This window comes from Chrysochloris asiatica, unplaced genomic scaffold (genome assembly GCF_000296735.1).
Source record: "Chrysochloris asiatica unplaced genomic scaffold, ChrAsi1.0 scaffold00138, whole genome shotgun sequence".
NCBI classification, from domain to species: domain Eukaryota; kingdom Metazoa; phylum Chordata; class Mammalia; order Afrosoricida; family Chrysochloridae; genus Chrysochloris; species Chrysochloris asiatica.
Genome location: NW_006408656.1, coordinates 4,257,890 through 4,274,506, shown reverse-complemented (window position 1 = coordinate 4,274,506; position 16,617 = coordinate 4,257,890). Strand labels below are relative to the sequence as shown.

The following is a 16,617-nucleotide window of genomic DNA, read 5'->3' as shown; positions in this document are numbered from 1 at the left end:
GAGCAGCTGAGCGTCCCAAACCAGGAAGCAATTGATTTCTTGCTTCTGCCACAGACTCCCTAGCTGTAAGTCTTCCAACCTTCTAAATATTTTGTGGTTCAGAGTACTGGGACCATTCCCTGAGCCTTCTTGGTCCTGTATTCTGTGTTGTTCTTGGCAGAGCTCGTCACTACACTTCCACCCGATCCGCCATCTTTTTCCGGACTCTTATGCTGGTTTTTGCCTTAAAGTTTATTTTTATCATAGATTATTATTACCACTCCTGCTTGTTTTTAACTACAGGTAGCTTGGTATGATTTTTTCCCCATCCTTTAACTTTTAGTCTGTTTTTGTCTTTGTGTAAGGTGTGTCTCTTGAATGCAGCATACTGAATGCTCTTGTTTTCTTATCTATTCTGCCACTCTGTCTTATCACTGGTGCATTTAATCCATTGACATTCAGTGTAATTATCGAGAGTTATGAATTAATTAATGTCATTGTGTTATTTTTTTTTGTGGTGCTGTTCATTCCTTTGTTGTTCTATATGCCTTCTTGTGCTGAGTTCATGTTTTTTTTAATGCTATTTCTTGTTAGTTTCTTCTTAGTTTTAATGTTTCCTTGTTCTACTTGTATCTTCATTTTCATGGTAAGTTGTGAAGTATTAACTTTCTTTTGGGTTACCCTATAGTCTATTAATTTTTCCCTGCCTTTAAGGCAGTCTGTTGTATCCTGCACTCTACCTGACTTCCTCATCACCTGGATATCTGTTCCTATATTTTCCCCTTCTTTGACATTGTTAATATTTTCATCTTTGATTGGTCTCACAGGAAATCATTGGACAATCTCTTTGATATCCCATGCAAGTAAAGTTTTGATAAAGTTAATACAGAAAAGACTACAATTATACATTGACAGAGAACTTCCAGAGGTTCAAGCCGGATTCAGAAGAAGCCATGGAACAAGGGGATATCTTTGCCGATGGCCGATGGATCTTGGCTGAAAGCACAGAATATCAGAAAGATGTTTACCTGTGCTTTATTGACTATGTAAAGGCTTACGATTGTGTGGATCATGACAAGCTATGGACAACATTGTGAAGTATGAGTATTCTGGAACACTTAATTGTGCTCATGAGGAATCTGTACCTGGATCAAGAAGCAGTTGTTCAAACAGAACATGGGAACACTGAATGTTTTAAAATTAAGAAAGGTGTGCGACAAGGTTGGATACTTTTAGGATTCTCTCCTTGTCTTTGATTTTAGAAAGCTTGATTATGATATGTCTTGGTGATTCTCTTTTGAGGTCTATTTTCCTTGGATTCATTCAGCTTCTTGAATGTTTATCTTCTCATCCTTCAAGATGTTAGGGAAATGTTCTTGCAGACACCCTCAACTATCTCCTCTGTGGACTTCTAAAATTCTTCCTGTTCTGGAGTGCAATAAATCTTAAGTTATTCCTGTTCATGTTATATAGCATGAATCTTAGATGCGCTTCAGATTTTTTTTTAACCCTTTTGTTTTCTGCTTGCTTTTGTATCTTAGCAGTATTTAGAGATTGGACTTCCAGCTTACTAGTCTGGCTTCCATCTTTTCAGTTCTACTCCTTTTCCCTTTCAGTGTATTGTCCGTTTCTGATATTTTATTATTAATCATCTGGACCTCTTATTGCATGTTTTGAATTGGTTCCAATGCTATATATATCTTGTTTGATTGCTCCTGTAGCACTTTCTTGATTTATTCCTTATTTTCCTCTGCCCCTCTGTGGAGCAGTTGAATTTGTCTCCATATCATTCTTCTGAATTCCTTCTCAGGCAGACCCAATGCCTGCTCTTTTTCTACTGGGAAGTCTATGTCTGGCTCCAGCTCATTTGTCTCAGTTACTCTTTTCTGTTTTTGGACATGTGTTGAGATCCTTTGTTGTTTTTTCTTGTACATTTTAAGTGGTTAAGTGGGTTTTCAATAATTAAGTGAACGTATGTTGCTGTGTTGTTAAGCTTACCGAGTGTCTCCTGGTGGATGTGATCTGGAGATAGGCTTCCCCTTTCACGTGTAATGCCTAGTAGCTGGTATTTGCACCTGTCCAGATGGTGGGATATTATGTAACTTGGCTATATGGACACAATTGCTGTCTCTTCTTGGATAAGGTAGGGGAGAAAACTCCCTCCCCTAGGAAAAAAGTAAGACTAATAGGACCCAAAGCAGAAACAATATAAAAGCAGAGACAAAAACCACCACTCAGAACCAAAAATAAAACTGTAACCAACTGACCAGTAGCCTTTGCTGCACAGGTCAGTGCACATGCACAGTAGAAACCTCCAGTATCGGGTAGGGGTGTCCACTCGCTCAGGCCCCTCCTCTATTTACCACCATGAAGGTGTGCAGCTAGATATTGAGAAATGAATGGAAAAAAGATTGTCCACTCCTTTTTATCTCTGAAGGTCATTTAGATTTCCAGAAGCTGTGGTTTCCAGAAATGAATACCATAGACACTTGGAGAGCCCAAACTCCAACTCACTGGAGGACGCTGTTAACTCACTGAGTTTCTCTGGGCTTCAGTTTTTTCATCTGCAAGACGTATTAAAATTGGGTGGAGCAAATTATTGGGGTGTTTTAATAAAATTACATCATGTTTGGGCTGTGAGACTGCTGTGAGCCCAGGGTCAGAAGTTTGTACTGGAGATTCTTGGCTTAGGCCTTTCTATGCTCCTAAGAATTTGTTTGTTGTTATTAAGTGCTGTTGAATCATTTCGGACCCATAGTGACCCTGTATAGGAGTTGCAAGGAGTAGGTGGTGAACTTGTACCTCCGACCTTGTGGTTGAAACGATTCTACAGTCCAGCGCATTATCCCACAGCACTACGCCAAGACTTTGTAGACCCTCCCAAATCCCCACCATTGAGATTAACAAAGGCACAGACTAGGTCCAGGGTTTGCTACATTGATTTATTGGAAACTCAGATGAAGACAGGGACTAACAAGGCAGTGGAAAGAGTGGGAGACTAGGGGTTTCCTCCGACCATTCGCCTAGGATTGGGTCATGGTCCTGGTCCTGCGTGCCCCTGAATGCCCCTCCTGGGGCACCCAGAAACATTTCCTTGGGGTAATCATTTGCAGCCTAGGGTGGCAGAGCCAAGAAGAGGAGATGAGATAGCAAAGAGAGGCGGGGAATGGAACCAAAGATATACTAAAGTGCAGTGTAAGCAGTTGAGAACTTGCTCCAGTCCCCGGGGCAAGGTGGGGCTGGATGGATGATGCTTTGGGCCCTGGGTTTGTTGGGGCACCTAACACTTCCGGGAGCTCCTGGCGTAGGAACCCATACTACCAGAGCTGAAGCCACTGGAACCCACACCACCGGTACCCCGGCTACCAGAGGTGTTGGAATTGGAAGGACCGCAGGGGGAGCTCTTCCGGGTGCTCATGTCTCGGTTCCCACCAAAGGAGGACTCACTGCTGGTACCCCGGCTACCAGAGCTATTGGAATTGGAAGGACCGCAGGGGGAGCTCTTCCGGGTGCTCATGTCTCGGTTCCCACCAAAGGAGGACTCACTGCTGGTACCCCGGCTACCAGAGCTGTTGGAATTGGAAGGACCACATAGTGAGCTCTTCATAGTGCTCATAGCCCGCTTGCCGCCGCTGGGGGCGCTGCCGGTCACCGGCTTGGATCCGGATGCACTGAGATCTCCGCCCTGGGAGCTGCTAACACCTGCGAATCCCAAAACCGGAATCAAAATTCTGGTGAACAGATCATCCTGTGTCTCAAACAACTGCCCCTCCGTCCGCCATTCCTGAGCTCTGAGTATTTAAAGTCAGGAGCTTCTTTGAGTTGTCAACTCCAGGTTCATCGAGTCTCAAAAGCTGTTAGGTCTTTCCTGGTGTCTGTCCGCAAATACTGCCTGCTCTAATGTCGCCCCACTCTTAAATTTAGGTCTCAGTGAAACCCCTTCTCCCAGAGTCTCCCCTCCCTCACAGTAAACCTTTCCATAGGGCCTAAATTACTTACGGACATTCACAGCTCCAACGCCTTCACACAGTCTGGAGGGGGAAGAAGAAAAGGGTGACATTAGTGACTTGGCCAGATTTCCCAATGGAGCTCCCAGAAGTCTTAGGGGAGGGTGGGTACATAGTGCCTAAGCTGTTAGGACCAGAGGGTCTGTGGGAACAGTCCTTCTGTAATGGAATAAAGATTAATTTCGGCTCCCAGTTTGCTGAACAAGGGTAAGGGTAAGGCTTGTGCACGGGATTGTTGCTGTGCACTGTCCAGATTACTCTAACTAAATCAATGTGATCTTATAGGACAGAGTAGAACTGCCTCCTAGACATTCCCGGAATCCTGGTGTGGCACCGTGGGATAAAGTATTGGACTGCAAATCAGTTTGAACCATAAGGTCGACTCCTTGGAAATCCTATACAGGGTCGCTATAAATTGGAACAGACTTGACGGCACTTAACAACAGTAACAAATAGACATTCCTAGGTTGTAAATTTAAAAGTAGCAGAATACCAGGTTATTATTCCCAGCAGAGCTGTTGGTTGGTTCCAACTGCTGACCTTTCAGTTAGCAGCAGAGTGAGTAACCATTGTATTAACAGGGCTTCTTTGTGCAGGAGGTTGTTGTTATTGCTAAGTACCGTGGAATCAGTTCAGATTTATAGTGACTCTGCACAGGGTTTCTGAGGCTGTACATCTTTATGGAGGAGAACGCTTCATCTTTCTCCCATGGAACCGCTGGTAGTTTCGAAGTGCTGACATTGAGGTTGGCAGCCCGACTCATAACCAATATGCTGCCAGAGCCCCTTTGTGCAAGAGGGAGGGATGGGTAATTCTGGGTCTCACAAGGTTGGACCCCACCTGTGCTCCTCGCCCTCCAGCAGGCGCCGGTAGGTGGCGATCTCAATGTCCAGGCCCAGCTTGGAGCTCATCACCTCCTGGTACTCCTTGAGCAGGCGGGCCATGTCCTGCTTGGCCTTCTGCAGGGCCTCCTCCAGCCCGGCCAGCTTGGAACTGGCATCGCTGAGGGCTGCCTCGCCCTGCTGCTGAGACTGGGTCACGGCAGCCTCCAGCTTAGAATTCTAGGGAACAAGAGAACAAGATGAGTTATGGTTCCTTGGTGTCCCTGTCCATTTCCTGGATTTGCTCAATTCCTACCGCCCAGCTGGGAACAAACCTCCCAGAATACGCTTCTCTCTACTTCCTCTCTGCGGTCTTTCTGAGTAGCCATAACCAAAGAGGCTACTCATGTAAACGGGCTGGGGGATGAATGGGGAGATTATGCAGTCACTGACTGTTTGGCCTTGGGAAGGCCTTGATCATCTCTGGTCTTGGACACAGGCTGACCCATACCTGGCCCTTGGCATTCTCCACCTCAGCCGTCAGCCTCTGGATCTTGCGGTTGAGCCCGTTGATCTCCTCCTTGGTGCGGCGAAGAGTCTCCCCGTGCCGGGTCACTGTGGCCTTCATCTCCTCGCACTGAGGAGGGAAACAGGGAAGCCCATCAAGATAGCAGGAATGATGGTGCAGATTGTCCAGTGCTCAGCCTGCACAGCCTCACATGGCAGTTCTGACTGTGCCTTCCCAAGGAGAGCTGTCTGACATCCCCTTATCCATCCCTAGAGAAGGACCCCCCCTCGCCCCCCGCACTGTCTAGTGCATCGGAATCCTCAGTCAAAGGAAGACTTTTCTACTCTATGCATCTTTATCACTGCCCTGTCTAGGAGGCAAGTTCCATCAATTAATCACCTTGCTGCGGTACCAGGACTCAGCCTCAGTCCTGCTTCGGCTAGCGATGTCATCATACTGAGCCTTGATCTCGGCGATGATGCAGTCCATGTTGAGGTCTCGGCTGTTGTCCATTTGGACCACGACGGAGGTGTCTGAAATGTGGGAGTTGAGAACCCGGATCTCCTACAATGATTGGGGTGGAGGAAGGGAGGCAGCTGAAACTTTAGATCATAGCCCCACCCACCACAGAATTACCCAATCTTCATAGCGCCTCTGGGCTCCAGTATCTGCCCCGGCAGTGAGAATCACAGATTGCAACTCCCAGCCAAACCTCTGTCTGACATCTCAACACTAGGCTTGAGTCCTTCTCCTCTAGACTGGCTTCCAGGGTTTCTGTTTCTGCCCCCTCACCTCCTCATACAGATGTCGCAGGAAGTCAATCTCCTGGGTCAGAGACTCCACATTGGCCTCAAGATCTGACTTGCGAAGATAGGCACAGTCTACCTCCTGCGAAAGAACGAGACATGATAGGCTCTTGGGGTCCATTGCAGCTTTGGAATGTCATTTTTTCCATCCCACTGTCTCTAGGCAGGATTTACTTTGATCTTCCTAGGTAGCCTACAGTCCCACTGTCCTGACCAACCCTGGCCCCATGCACTCATTCATTTCATCTTAACATCCAAGACAGCACCTCCTGATAAATGAGTCCTCCATTTTGCTGTGACCAAATCCCTTTTTATGTATCTGGGAGTCAGAAAAGAAAAGAAATCAATTTCCCCTAAATTCTCCCTCTCTCCAAATATTTTCAGTCCTCTTCGGTGTCACCAGGATCTTCTACTATACGTTGACCGACTGCACAGGGGTCACGTGCCATGAAATAGCCTCCATGTTTATTTGAATTTGCTTATCCTTTGCTTTCCAGGGTCTCTGGGGCTCTCTCACACCTATTTTTTATTCAAAGCCCAAGTCAATCCTTTCTGAACTCATTATAACCCTGACATTGGACATTAGTCCTCTCTTCCTCCTGTGTTGCCCCTCACTCTTTTGGAGCCTTCTCCTCACACCACAGGATGTTTGTTCTCAGACTCCCCCTCCTCTCACTACTTCTGGCTTTGTGATTAGCTCTACAGGTCTGTGTCCTGGGCCCTGACCCAGTGTCTCCATCAGCCTGGTTACCTCTGAGGGCAATCTCCTTGGGTTCTTTCCATACTCATAGAACCCCACTTGGCCTCCTGACACAGAATCAACAGATGTACACCCACCTTCTTCAGAGCCACAAATTGATTCTCTGCTGAAGCCCTCAGAGCCACTTCCTCCTCGTACCTGACATAGGGGAGGGAAGAAGAAGGCATTAGTTTTTTTCTCAGGTCTCTAGAGAAGGCTCTCTCAAGAGACATGAGTGGAATCTGAGTGAGATTCCTCCTCCTGAGCAGATTGGGTCCTGCTTTATAAGGGCTTCCCATCTTGCTCCTTCTTCTTTGTAAAGAGGCCTGAAGTTCATGCTTCCCAGGCCTAGGGAAATCCTCCACACACTTGTGGCTTGAAGTTCATGCAGGGTATCAGCATCCCATTCAATTGTATGTTTCTGGAAGGCCTCATACAGATTACCCTCTCCGTAAACACTTGTGCAATATTGCACGAGCTTTGTCAAATCTCTCTAAGAAACAAATCTCTTGCAAAGATTCGGATAATGCTTACAAGTCAAGTCATCCTAATTCTGATTTAAGCTTCTGAATTTCCCAAATAGAAACCCACACAGGTAGTGAGGCCAAAGGACTGAAGAGTTTTGAGGAAGTCTGCGTAAACCAAGTGATGTCTGTTTAAACACAAATCTATAAATGTGTACCTTCTGTGGAGTAGCCTGGGGAAATTATCAAAATTCTGAGGTTTCAAATCTCCAACTCTAAACAGCTACTAGTCTTCATTCAATGGGCAAAAGAAATTTGGAAGGCTGGTGTATCTGGCCCAGAGGCTCAATGCCAAAGCAGAACTGCTGTTTACTGTACTCACTTCTTCTTGTAGCCCTCCAGCACCTCATGCACGTGGTTGAGTTCTGAGGTCAGTCTCCCACTGTCGGCCTCCACACTGTCAGCCTCTTGCCTCAGCGTCTCGATGAAGCCCTCGAACAGGGGCCCCAGGTTGCTCTCTCCGCCCTTGCGGTTCTGGTAGAACTGCCACTTGGTCTCCAGCAGTTTGTTCTGCTGCTCCAGGAAGCGCACCTGCCATGAGATGGGAGGAAGGGTCAGATTGCCCTGAACAGTTTTCAGAGATGGGGATTCACTGAAGTGCTAGCCCATGGATGGCTCACTGGTAGAGACGGAAAGTGTGTAGAAATTACTTAATTAGAAACTGAACATACTCTTCTTTCTCTCAAAGGGAATTCAACAAATTATTGAGAAATATCTGATTTGGATTCAGAGAGACGCCAATAGACTATTGGACAACATGTAGATGTGGAGTTCTGAATGATAGCACAGAGCAACTATAGAGTAGTGGTGGTTGTTATGTACTGTGGAGTTGGTTGCGACTCATAGCGATGCTATACAGGGTTTCTGAAGCAGTAAATCTTTATAGGAGCAGAAAGCCTCATCTTTCTCCTGCACAACAGCTGGTGATTTTGAACTGCTGACCTTGCGGCATTTGCAGCTGATTCGTAACCACTACGCTACCAAAGATCCTTAACTATAGAGTAAGACTCAATTTTTAAGGTAATGAAGGGAGAAGTTATGATTCTGTTTTTTCTCCATGGATTTATCAGATACTAGGATCCTCAGATTTCTGATAACATGGATCTAGACCTATCAGAGATCTTTGAAGCCAGAAAGAGTTGCAGGTCTGGGTCAAGGTTGATCTTGTCACTCAGACCAGAAGAAACCCTTTATAGCTGGTGGTAAGCAGGAATTGCGTCCCTGGGGACTGTGCAGAAGGATCTCAATATCTTATTGTCTTTACCTTCTACCTTGGGGATCACAGAGGCAAAAACCAGTTTACTGGTGCTTTGATTATTCCTTTGGGATTCAGGTGTCTCTTTCTTTTGATATTGCCTCAGCACTAAGAGCTCAGGACACATCATGTTCTTAGGGTGATATCTGAACTGCCCTTTTCTGAAGGTGCTGAGTATATAAAGTGACCTTTTTATTAGATTGGCACCTCTTGCCTTTCCTTGGTTCTGTGTCTCTCATTCATCAGATTGGGTGGTGGAGGCAGTGAGGTATATTGTGATTCTCCTATGTTCTCTGTGTGTTTGTTACTTGATTTATACAGCTATGTATAATGACTTCCTCTTGTTCATTGGAGTTTCTGGCTCTGTTGTTTCCGCCATCCAAATGAGAACCCTAAAGGCAGTTTCCAGACTGTCAGGTTGTACCTCAATATCCAATCTGAATTCTGAACATGGGTTGGGGCTCAGGAAGGGTGTGATCAAAGGTACCCACCTTGTCAATGAAGGCAGCAAACTTGCTGTTGAGACCCTTGATCTGCTCCTTCTCCTCTTGCTTTACACTCTGCGCGTTGGGGTCCATCTTCAGGTTGAGTGGCTTGAGCAGGCTCTCGTTGACAGACACGGAGGTGATGCTGGGGTGGCTGGGCCCGCACACACCTCCAGAGCGGTAGCCAAAGCTGCGTCCACCAGAGCCAGAGCGGATGGCGCTGCAGGTGCTGTGGCTGCTGAAGCTCCCCGAGAGGCCTCGGTAGCAGGAGATGCCGCGGTAGGGGGCGGCGGTGATGCAGGTACGACCACTGAATCCACAGGTCATGGTGCCTTTGTAGGTAGAGCTGGGGTGCAGAGGGTAGGATGAAGTTCTGAAGTCCAGGTGGAAACTGCAATGTGCTCCTCTGGGCTCCCCAGCCTTATTTATGCTCAGATTGGGAAGGGGCTTGGCTATGCAGATGGAGTTGGGACAATTTGCCTCCTAATGGGCTTGGGTGATTAGCCAGGGTCTAATGCCTCTCCAAAATGTGCTTTAATGGTGGAGTGACCAGCACCCTGTGCTGTGTCCTAGAGGCCCTGAGTTGTAGAGCTTCTTGGCAGGTTACATCTTGAAAATGCCTCAGGCACCAGGCAGGAAAAGCAGTTGGAGGAGAAGCAAAAATGGAGAGGAAGGGAAAGGCGTCTGAGCGCTAGGAAAAGGATTCTGGAGAGGGGCCTGTCACATGTTTCTGTGTGTTTGTGTGTGGGTGTATACATATGTACATAGACACAGGCAGATCATCAGTTTTACATTCAACAAACCCTATAGTTCATTTCATTATAATGATTGCAATCTCTTCCATGTAGCATCAGTGGACAGTATTTATCTCTGTCTGCTTTAGCTCTTGCATTCCTCCCTTAGCACAATTTTTTTTTTTTTTTTTGAGTAAAAATCCTTTTCATATGTAAGAAAATTAACAATTCAAAGGAATCGTTTATTATCAATTCCAAATTAATTTTTTCTCAAGTGTTTCTAGAATTTTTTATTGGCTTTATGAATGATTGAAGTTTGCAAGATCAACAACTTATTTATTGCAAATACCTTTTCCAACTGCATAAATGGTGACTATACATGTGAACACAGGAATCAAATTGACTGCATATGTTGAAAGACATAAGGGAGAATCTCAATATTATCAGTCAGATCAAAGCCAGAGCAATCTGAGGAACAGGCCATTAATTGCTCATATTTAAGTTCAAATTGAAGCTGAAGAAAATGACAAGAAGTCTACCAAGCCAAAGTAGGATGTTGAGTCTCTTCCACTTGAATCTAGAGACCACTTCAGGAACAGATTTAATGCCTTGAACACCAGTGACTGAAGACCAGATGATCTGAAGGATGACATTAAAGACACCAAACACAAAGGAATCAAAAGGTCATAAAAGATAAGAAAGAAAAGACCAAAGTGGATGTCAGAAGGCACTCTGAAACTTGCTCTTGAATGTAGAGTATTTAAAGAAAATGGAAATAATTATGAAGTAAATTATCTGAACAGAAGATTTCAAAGGGTGGTTTGACAAGAAAAAGTAAAGTGTTATAATGAAATGTGTAAAATCCTGCAAAACAAAAAGGGGTGAAATCACTTGGCATCTTTCAAGCTGAAACCGTGGAATAAGAAATTTAAACAGAGTCACTGTACCACAAATAATTGGTTAATATGCAATTGTTTTTCCTATTGTTGTTGTTGAGTGCTGTCAAGTCGGTTCCAACTCATAGCAATCCTTCATAGGGTTTCTGAAGAGCAGCTGGTGCATTTGAACCGCCGACCTTGTGGTTGAAATTGACCTTATAATCCAGTGCATTATCTTGCAGTGCCACACCAGGATTCCTCAACCATTTTAGGAGGTAGCATATGATCAAGGACTCCTGGTGTGATGCTGTAGGATCAGCACTGGACTGTGAACTATGTGGTCGGCAGTTCAAACTTCCCAACTGTTTCTTGGAATCCCTATACAGGGTCGCTGTGAATCAGAGCCAGCTGAATGGCACTTAACAACATCAATAACAACAAATATGATGAAGAACTGATGGCATTAAAGGAAGTAATTCAGGCTGTACTGAAGACATTGGTAAAAACAAGGTTCTAGGAGTTGATGGGACACTAATTGCGATGTTTCAACAAACAGATGCAATGCTGGAATCTCTCCCTTATCTATACCAAGACATTTGGAAATTAGCTACCTGTCCAACGTACTGGAAGAGATCCATATTAATGCCCATTTCTAAGAAAGGTGAATCAAAAGAGTGAGAAATGTCATTAACATCACACACAAGTAAAATTTGTGTTAGACAGTTACAGCAGTATATCTAAATTGAATTGCCAGAAATTCAAACTGGGCTCAATAGAGAATGCGGAATGAAGAATATCACTGCTGATGTAAGTTGTATCTTTGCTGACCAGAAAATACCGTAGACAAATAATGTACAGGTAAAAAGATGTTTATCTATATATTATTGACTGTGCAAAGGCATTCAAGCATGTGGATCATTAATTATGGATAACATTATAAAGAATAGGAATTTCAGAACACTTGATTGTACTCAGCAGAACGTGTACTAAGTCTTTCAAATAGAACAATGGGCTACAGAGTAGTTTAAAATCAGTAAAGGTGTGTGTCAGGAATATACCTTTTCACCATACTTACTCAGTCTGCATACTGAGCAAAGAATCTGAGAAGCTGGACTATATGAAGAAGACTATAGCATCAGGATTGGGTTATTGTAAAAGAGTTGGGCAAATATAAAAACAAATATAGCATAATATTAAAAATTGTTGACTCTTGATGAGGAATCTGTGTGTATTTGCTTCATTATTCTTTTAAGCTTTCTGTATGTTTGAAATTTAACAACTAACCCACCAGGGATTTTGTCTATCACACTAGAAAGCACAGCATGTCAAATTGTCCTAATTTTGGTGATGCTAAATTTGGTCACTTGAATACTTCTTCTCCTTGCAATTAGAAAGCACTTTGTAGGGAGAATAAGTCTTTTATGATAAAAAGGAGTTTCCCTTTTATTGGCCATCTACTGTACGTTCTCATTATATGACATTGCTGTTATTAGGTGCCATGGAGTCAGTTCCAATTCATAGCGATCCTATGCACAACAGAATGAAACACTGCCCAGTCCTTTGCCATCCTCACAATTGTTGTCATGCGTAAGCCCATTGCTGCTGCCACTGTGTCAATCCATCTCCTTGAGGTTCACATTACCCATATGAGTGCAGAAGAGAGCTCCATAAGCATTCCTACTGTTCCCTTCATAAGCAGGTCACCAGTCCTCTGGGTGGATTCAGATGGCCTCCTATTTGGCCAGCAGTCAAGTGCTTAAATTAGTGCCATCCCAGGCATCCTTGAAGAGAATAGAGAATGAAATGACTTGACTGGCAGCCCCCAGTAGTGGTGGCATCTTAGGGTCCAAAGTAGGTAAAACTTGGGGAAAGAAGACAAGGGGGTGGTGTTGATGAAAAAAAGAGAGGAGAAAAGAGGTGCATAGAGATCTGGTAGGAGTCGGGCCCTGTGACAAGGAAGATGTTGGCGTCAGCCATCTGATCATCTAGAGGAGGGTGTGGTTCAGATGAGTGTCCATTCTAAGATAGACTTTATGTGTCTGCAGTAGTCAGAGTAGCACTCCTGACGCTCTTTGTACCCACACCAGCCATTCCAGTCACTGCCCACAATTGAGTACGGGTACACCCAGAAATCCTGCTTGTGTTTGAGGAGTAACACTGAGTCAAGGCACCTTCCACACATCCTTGAACTTTTCTACTAATGTTGTTAGGTGTCATCTAGATGGTTCCAATTTAAGGAAGCTTATGCACAACAGAATGAAATACTGCTTGGTCCTGTTCCAGCTTCATAATCCCTGCTATGTTTGTTTGCATTGTTGTTCCCACTGTATCAGTCCATCTTGTTGAAGGTCTTCCTCTTTTTTCACTAACCTTCTACTTTCCTAAGTAATAAATGTCTTCTTCTCCAGAGACAGTTCCATTTTAATACCATATCCATAGTCTCACCATCCTTGCTTCTGAGAAGCATCTGACTCTTTCTTTCATGACAGATGTAATCTTCATTATCCACCAGTTTATGGACATGGACAATTTCTAGTAGTGATGTTGTAGTTTCCTATATAATTTAGAAATTAACCCCTTGAATGATATGTGATTGCAAAAGTTATTTTCTCATTCTGTGGGCCCTGTTTTTACTCTTTTGGTGACGTCTTTTGATGCGCATATGTTTTTTTAATTTTTAGTATGTCCCAATCATATCTTTTGTCTAGTTTTGTTAATGTAATTATATCAAAATGTTTGAGAGTTTGCGTATGCCCTGCATTAGAGCCCTCACAATTGTTCCTATTTTTTCATTGATGGCCTTTATAATTCTGAGATTAACATTTATGCCTTTAATCCATACTGAGTTTCCTTTTGCATAAGGGGTGAGGTAAAGGTCTTGTTTCAATCTTTAGCATATCACTTTCCAGTTCTCCCAGCACCATCTGTTGAAGAGACCATCTCCTCCCCATACAATATACTTAGGCACTTTGTCGAAAATCTGTTTTCTCTTTGTGGATGGGTTAAATTTTGCATGCTCAATTCTGTTGCATTAATCAATGTATCTTTCATTGTACCAGTACTACACTGTTTTCACCACTGTAGCCAAGTAGTAAAATTAGAAAACAGGGTGTGAGAGGCTTCCAATCTTCTTCTTCTTCTTAAGCAGTGCTTTGCATATCCTGGGTGTCTTTCCTTTCCATATAAAGTTTGTAATTGTTTTTTCCATCTCTTTGAAGAATGCCATTGGAATCTGGATTGAGATTGCATTATATGTGTAAATTGCTTTAGGCTGTTTTGACAATTTCACAATGTTAATTGTTCCTATTCCAAGAGTATGGTATATTCTTCCATTTTTGTAAGTCTTTTTTGGTTTCTTACAGTAGTGTTTATTTATTTATCTATTTTAAGAGTATTCTTTTTGTTTTGTTTGTTTTTAAAGTTTTTATTGTGGATTGAGTGAAAGTTTATGGGCAGATCATCAGTTTTACACTCAACAAATCATACACCTTGTTAGCATTATAATTATTATAATCCCCTCCATATACCATCAGTTAATAGGATTTCTCTCTATTCACTTTAGTCTTTAAAAACAAAACAAAACAATCAGTCATATATAATAATTTACACCGCTGAAGGGCACATTCTGCAAGTTGGCCTCCTGGCCACCAGCTCTTAGTCCTTCTCTTCCAATGAATCTAGAGTCCTAAGCCGCTCCCCCTGTCCATGACCCCATCTGTGCCTCTGCCTCTGGCTTTGCTGTTTCTCTGGATAAGGTTTCACATTCTGCTTGTGCTTATCTCCCTTGATGGTCCTAGGGTTCTCGTTATCTGGGATGTAAGATTAACCACTCCCCTGTTTTTGTTACAAAACTTCTACTTTACAATTGTGACAGTTGTAATTAGTCATGATATCAATTATTCACTATTGAATCACATAAATCTTATCCCCATCTCTTTTCACTATACCCATCTAGAGAAGATGAAAACTATTTAGTGGGGACTCTTTCTTCCCCACCACTCTCTTAAGTAAACTCCCTCTTGAAACCTGTAAGCCAGTCACTTCGTGCCTTTATCGCCCTCTCGTTTTAGGTACCCATTGTCTACGTTGTGTGTCCCTACGTACCCTATGTACAGAGGGGATAACATTGATATTTGATGTGAAGACTCCTTCCCTCTCTGTGGGTATTTAGAGTTACTGCCTCCATGAGGATAGGTCAGGTTCATCAAATTGTAGCAATTTACCCTTGTTTACTTAAAAAAATTAAAAAAAAAATTTTTTTTTTAGATCTTCCTCTATTCGAGTTCTGATTTTCAAGCCATCAAGGCTAGGTCAAATGGGTACTATCTGCAAGTTTGCGGTTTCTTGTGCATCTCCCCTCACTTCATATCAGCTGGATACTTCACTCTCAGCTCTTTCCCTCTGTGGCTCTGTCCTTGTCCATGGGGTCAAGTGTCCCCTGGTCTCACCACACTTTGGACCAAACAGCCCTTCTTCTTCTCTTTCTCCTCTCCAAGTCAACTGGAATCAATGGACTGTGGTTGAACTCATCCCATTTTTTCATTGCTGCCTTTTCCCTTTTTCCATTCACCACCTGACCTGTGTGGTCACCAGCAAGCTAACATGCCTGGTTGGTGTTCCCTTTGAGTTTCAGTCTTAGAGGGGAGTTTGTCTTAAAGGCACTTGATTTCTTGCCTTAATGGCTTCCCTGTGAACAGCTTGCTTATTCTTGTAGTAGCCAGTCATGTTGACATTTTTGTTTTGGGTTTTCCTGACAATCTTTCTTTGAAGATGTGTATTCTGTGGCTTTAGCTCTTCCAGGCTGGCCTGCTTGCCCTTGCTAGTGGGAATGTCCCACCTCATAAGGTCCTGGATGGGACTCAGGATTCCACCTAAGGCCCTATACTCTGCAAAAGCTTTGCAAGAGGCCTATTTCAGTGGGCAAGTACTAGACCCCCTTTTAGATATTCCAATCACTTATAATCTGAAGACAGGATTACAAGTTTTCTGTAATCATGTTTCCCAACATACCTTTCTATCCCACTCAAGTTTCTATTTTACAGTAGTAGGTAAGGGAAACCAATATCCAAAAGACAGTCAAGCATTTTAGTATTATTTCCACTCTTTAGGCTATGCTTAGATCCCTTTATCACAGAGTCCTGTTGTTCCAAGGTTGAGCATGAAAGACTTAATACAGGTTCTGCAGAAGTATAACTTCATAGAATTGCCAAAAATTCAAGCTGGACTATATAGAGAATGTGGAATGAGGAATATCACTGCTGTTGTAAGATGTATCTTAGCTGATAGCAGAAAATTACATAGACAATAAAATTCAGGTAAAAAGATGTTTATCTATATATTATTGACTGTGCAAAGGAATTTAACCATGTGGATCATTAATTATGGATAACATTATAAAGAATAGGAATTTCAGAACACTTGATTGTCCTCATGCAGAACCTGTACTAAGTATTTCAAATAGAACAATGGGATACAGAGGAGTTTAAAATCAGTAAAGGTGTGTGTCAGGATTGCATCTTTTCACCATACTTACTCAGTCTGCATGCTGAGCAAAGAATCTGAGAAGCTGGACTACATGAAGTAGACTATAGCATCAGGACTGGGTTATTTGTCAAACAGTTGGACAAATATAAAAACAAATATAGCAAAATGTTAAAAATTGTTGACTCTTGGTGAGCAATCTGTGAGTGTTTTCTGTATTCTTCTTTTTTTTTTTTAATTAAATGTTTTTATTTTGGATTGAGTGAAAGTTTACAGGGCACATCATCAGCTTCACATTCAACAATTCATATAGCTTGTTTCATTACATTGATTATTATCCCCTCCATATATCATCAGTTAACAGTGTTTCTCTCTATCCTCTTTAGCTTTTTTTTGGATG

The 16,617-nt window shown here is 43.1% G+C and overlaps 2 protein-coding genes across 2 annotated transcripts in view; one reads left to right on the top strand and one right to left on the bottom strand.

The window, feature by feature from the left end:
* KRT7 (keratin 7) overlaps positions 1–16,617 on the top strand; it is a 153,416-nt gene that overhangs the window by 122,708 nt on the left and 14,091 nt on the right. The window lies entirely within an intron of this gene.
* LOC102813081 (keratin, type II cuticular Hb1-like) lies at positions 3,260–9,451 on the bottom strand. Its single transcript, XM_006870108.1, has 9 exons — positions 9,131–9,451; positions 7,707–7,915; positions 6,959–7,019; positions 6,108–6,203; positions 5,715–5,879; positions 5,319–5,444; positions 4,827–5,047; positions 3,979–4,010; positions 3,260–3,681 (listed from the first exon to the last, which is right to left on the bottom strand). Exons 1-9 carry the CDS (start codon positions 9,449–9,451, stop codon positions 3,260–3,262), a joined length of 1,653 nt encoding a protein of 550 aa, XP_006870170.1.

Excerpts from the sequence above, each read along its gene's own strand:
- LOC102813081 (XM_006870108.1), bottom strand. The coding sequence starts at position 9,451 with ATGACCTGTGGATTCAGTGGTCGTACCTGCATCACCGCCGCCCCCTAC. Across the intron at positions 4,011-4,826 it reads CTGGAGGGCGAGGAGCACAG|ACTGTGTGAAGGCGTTGGAG; the intron begins GTGGGGTCCAAC and ends TTCCCCCTCCAG. Across the intron at positions 3,682-3,978 it reads CGTTGGAGCTGTGAATGTCC|GTGTTAGCAGCTCCCAGGGC; the intron begins GTAAGTAATTTA and ends TGGGATTCGCAG.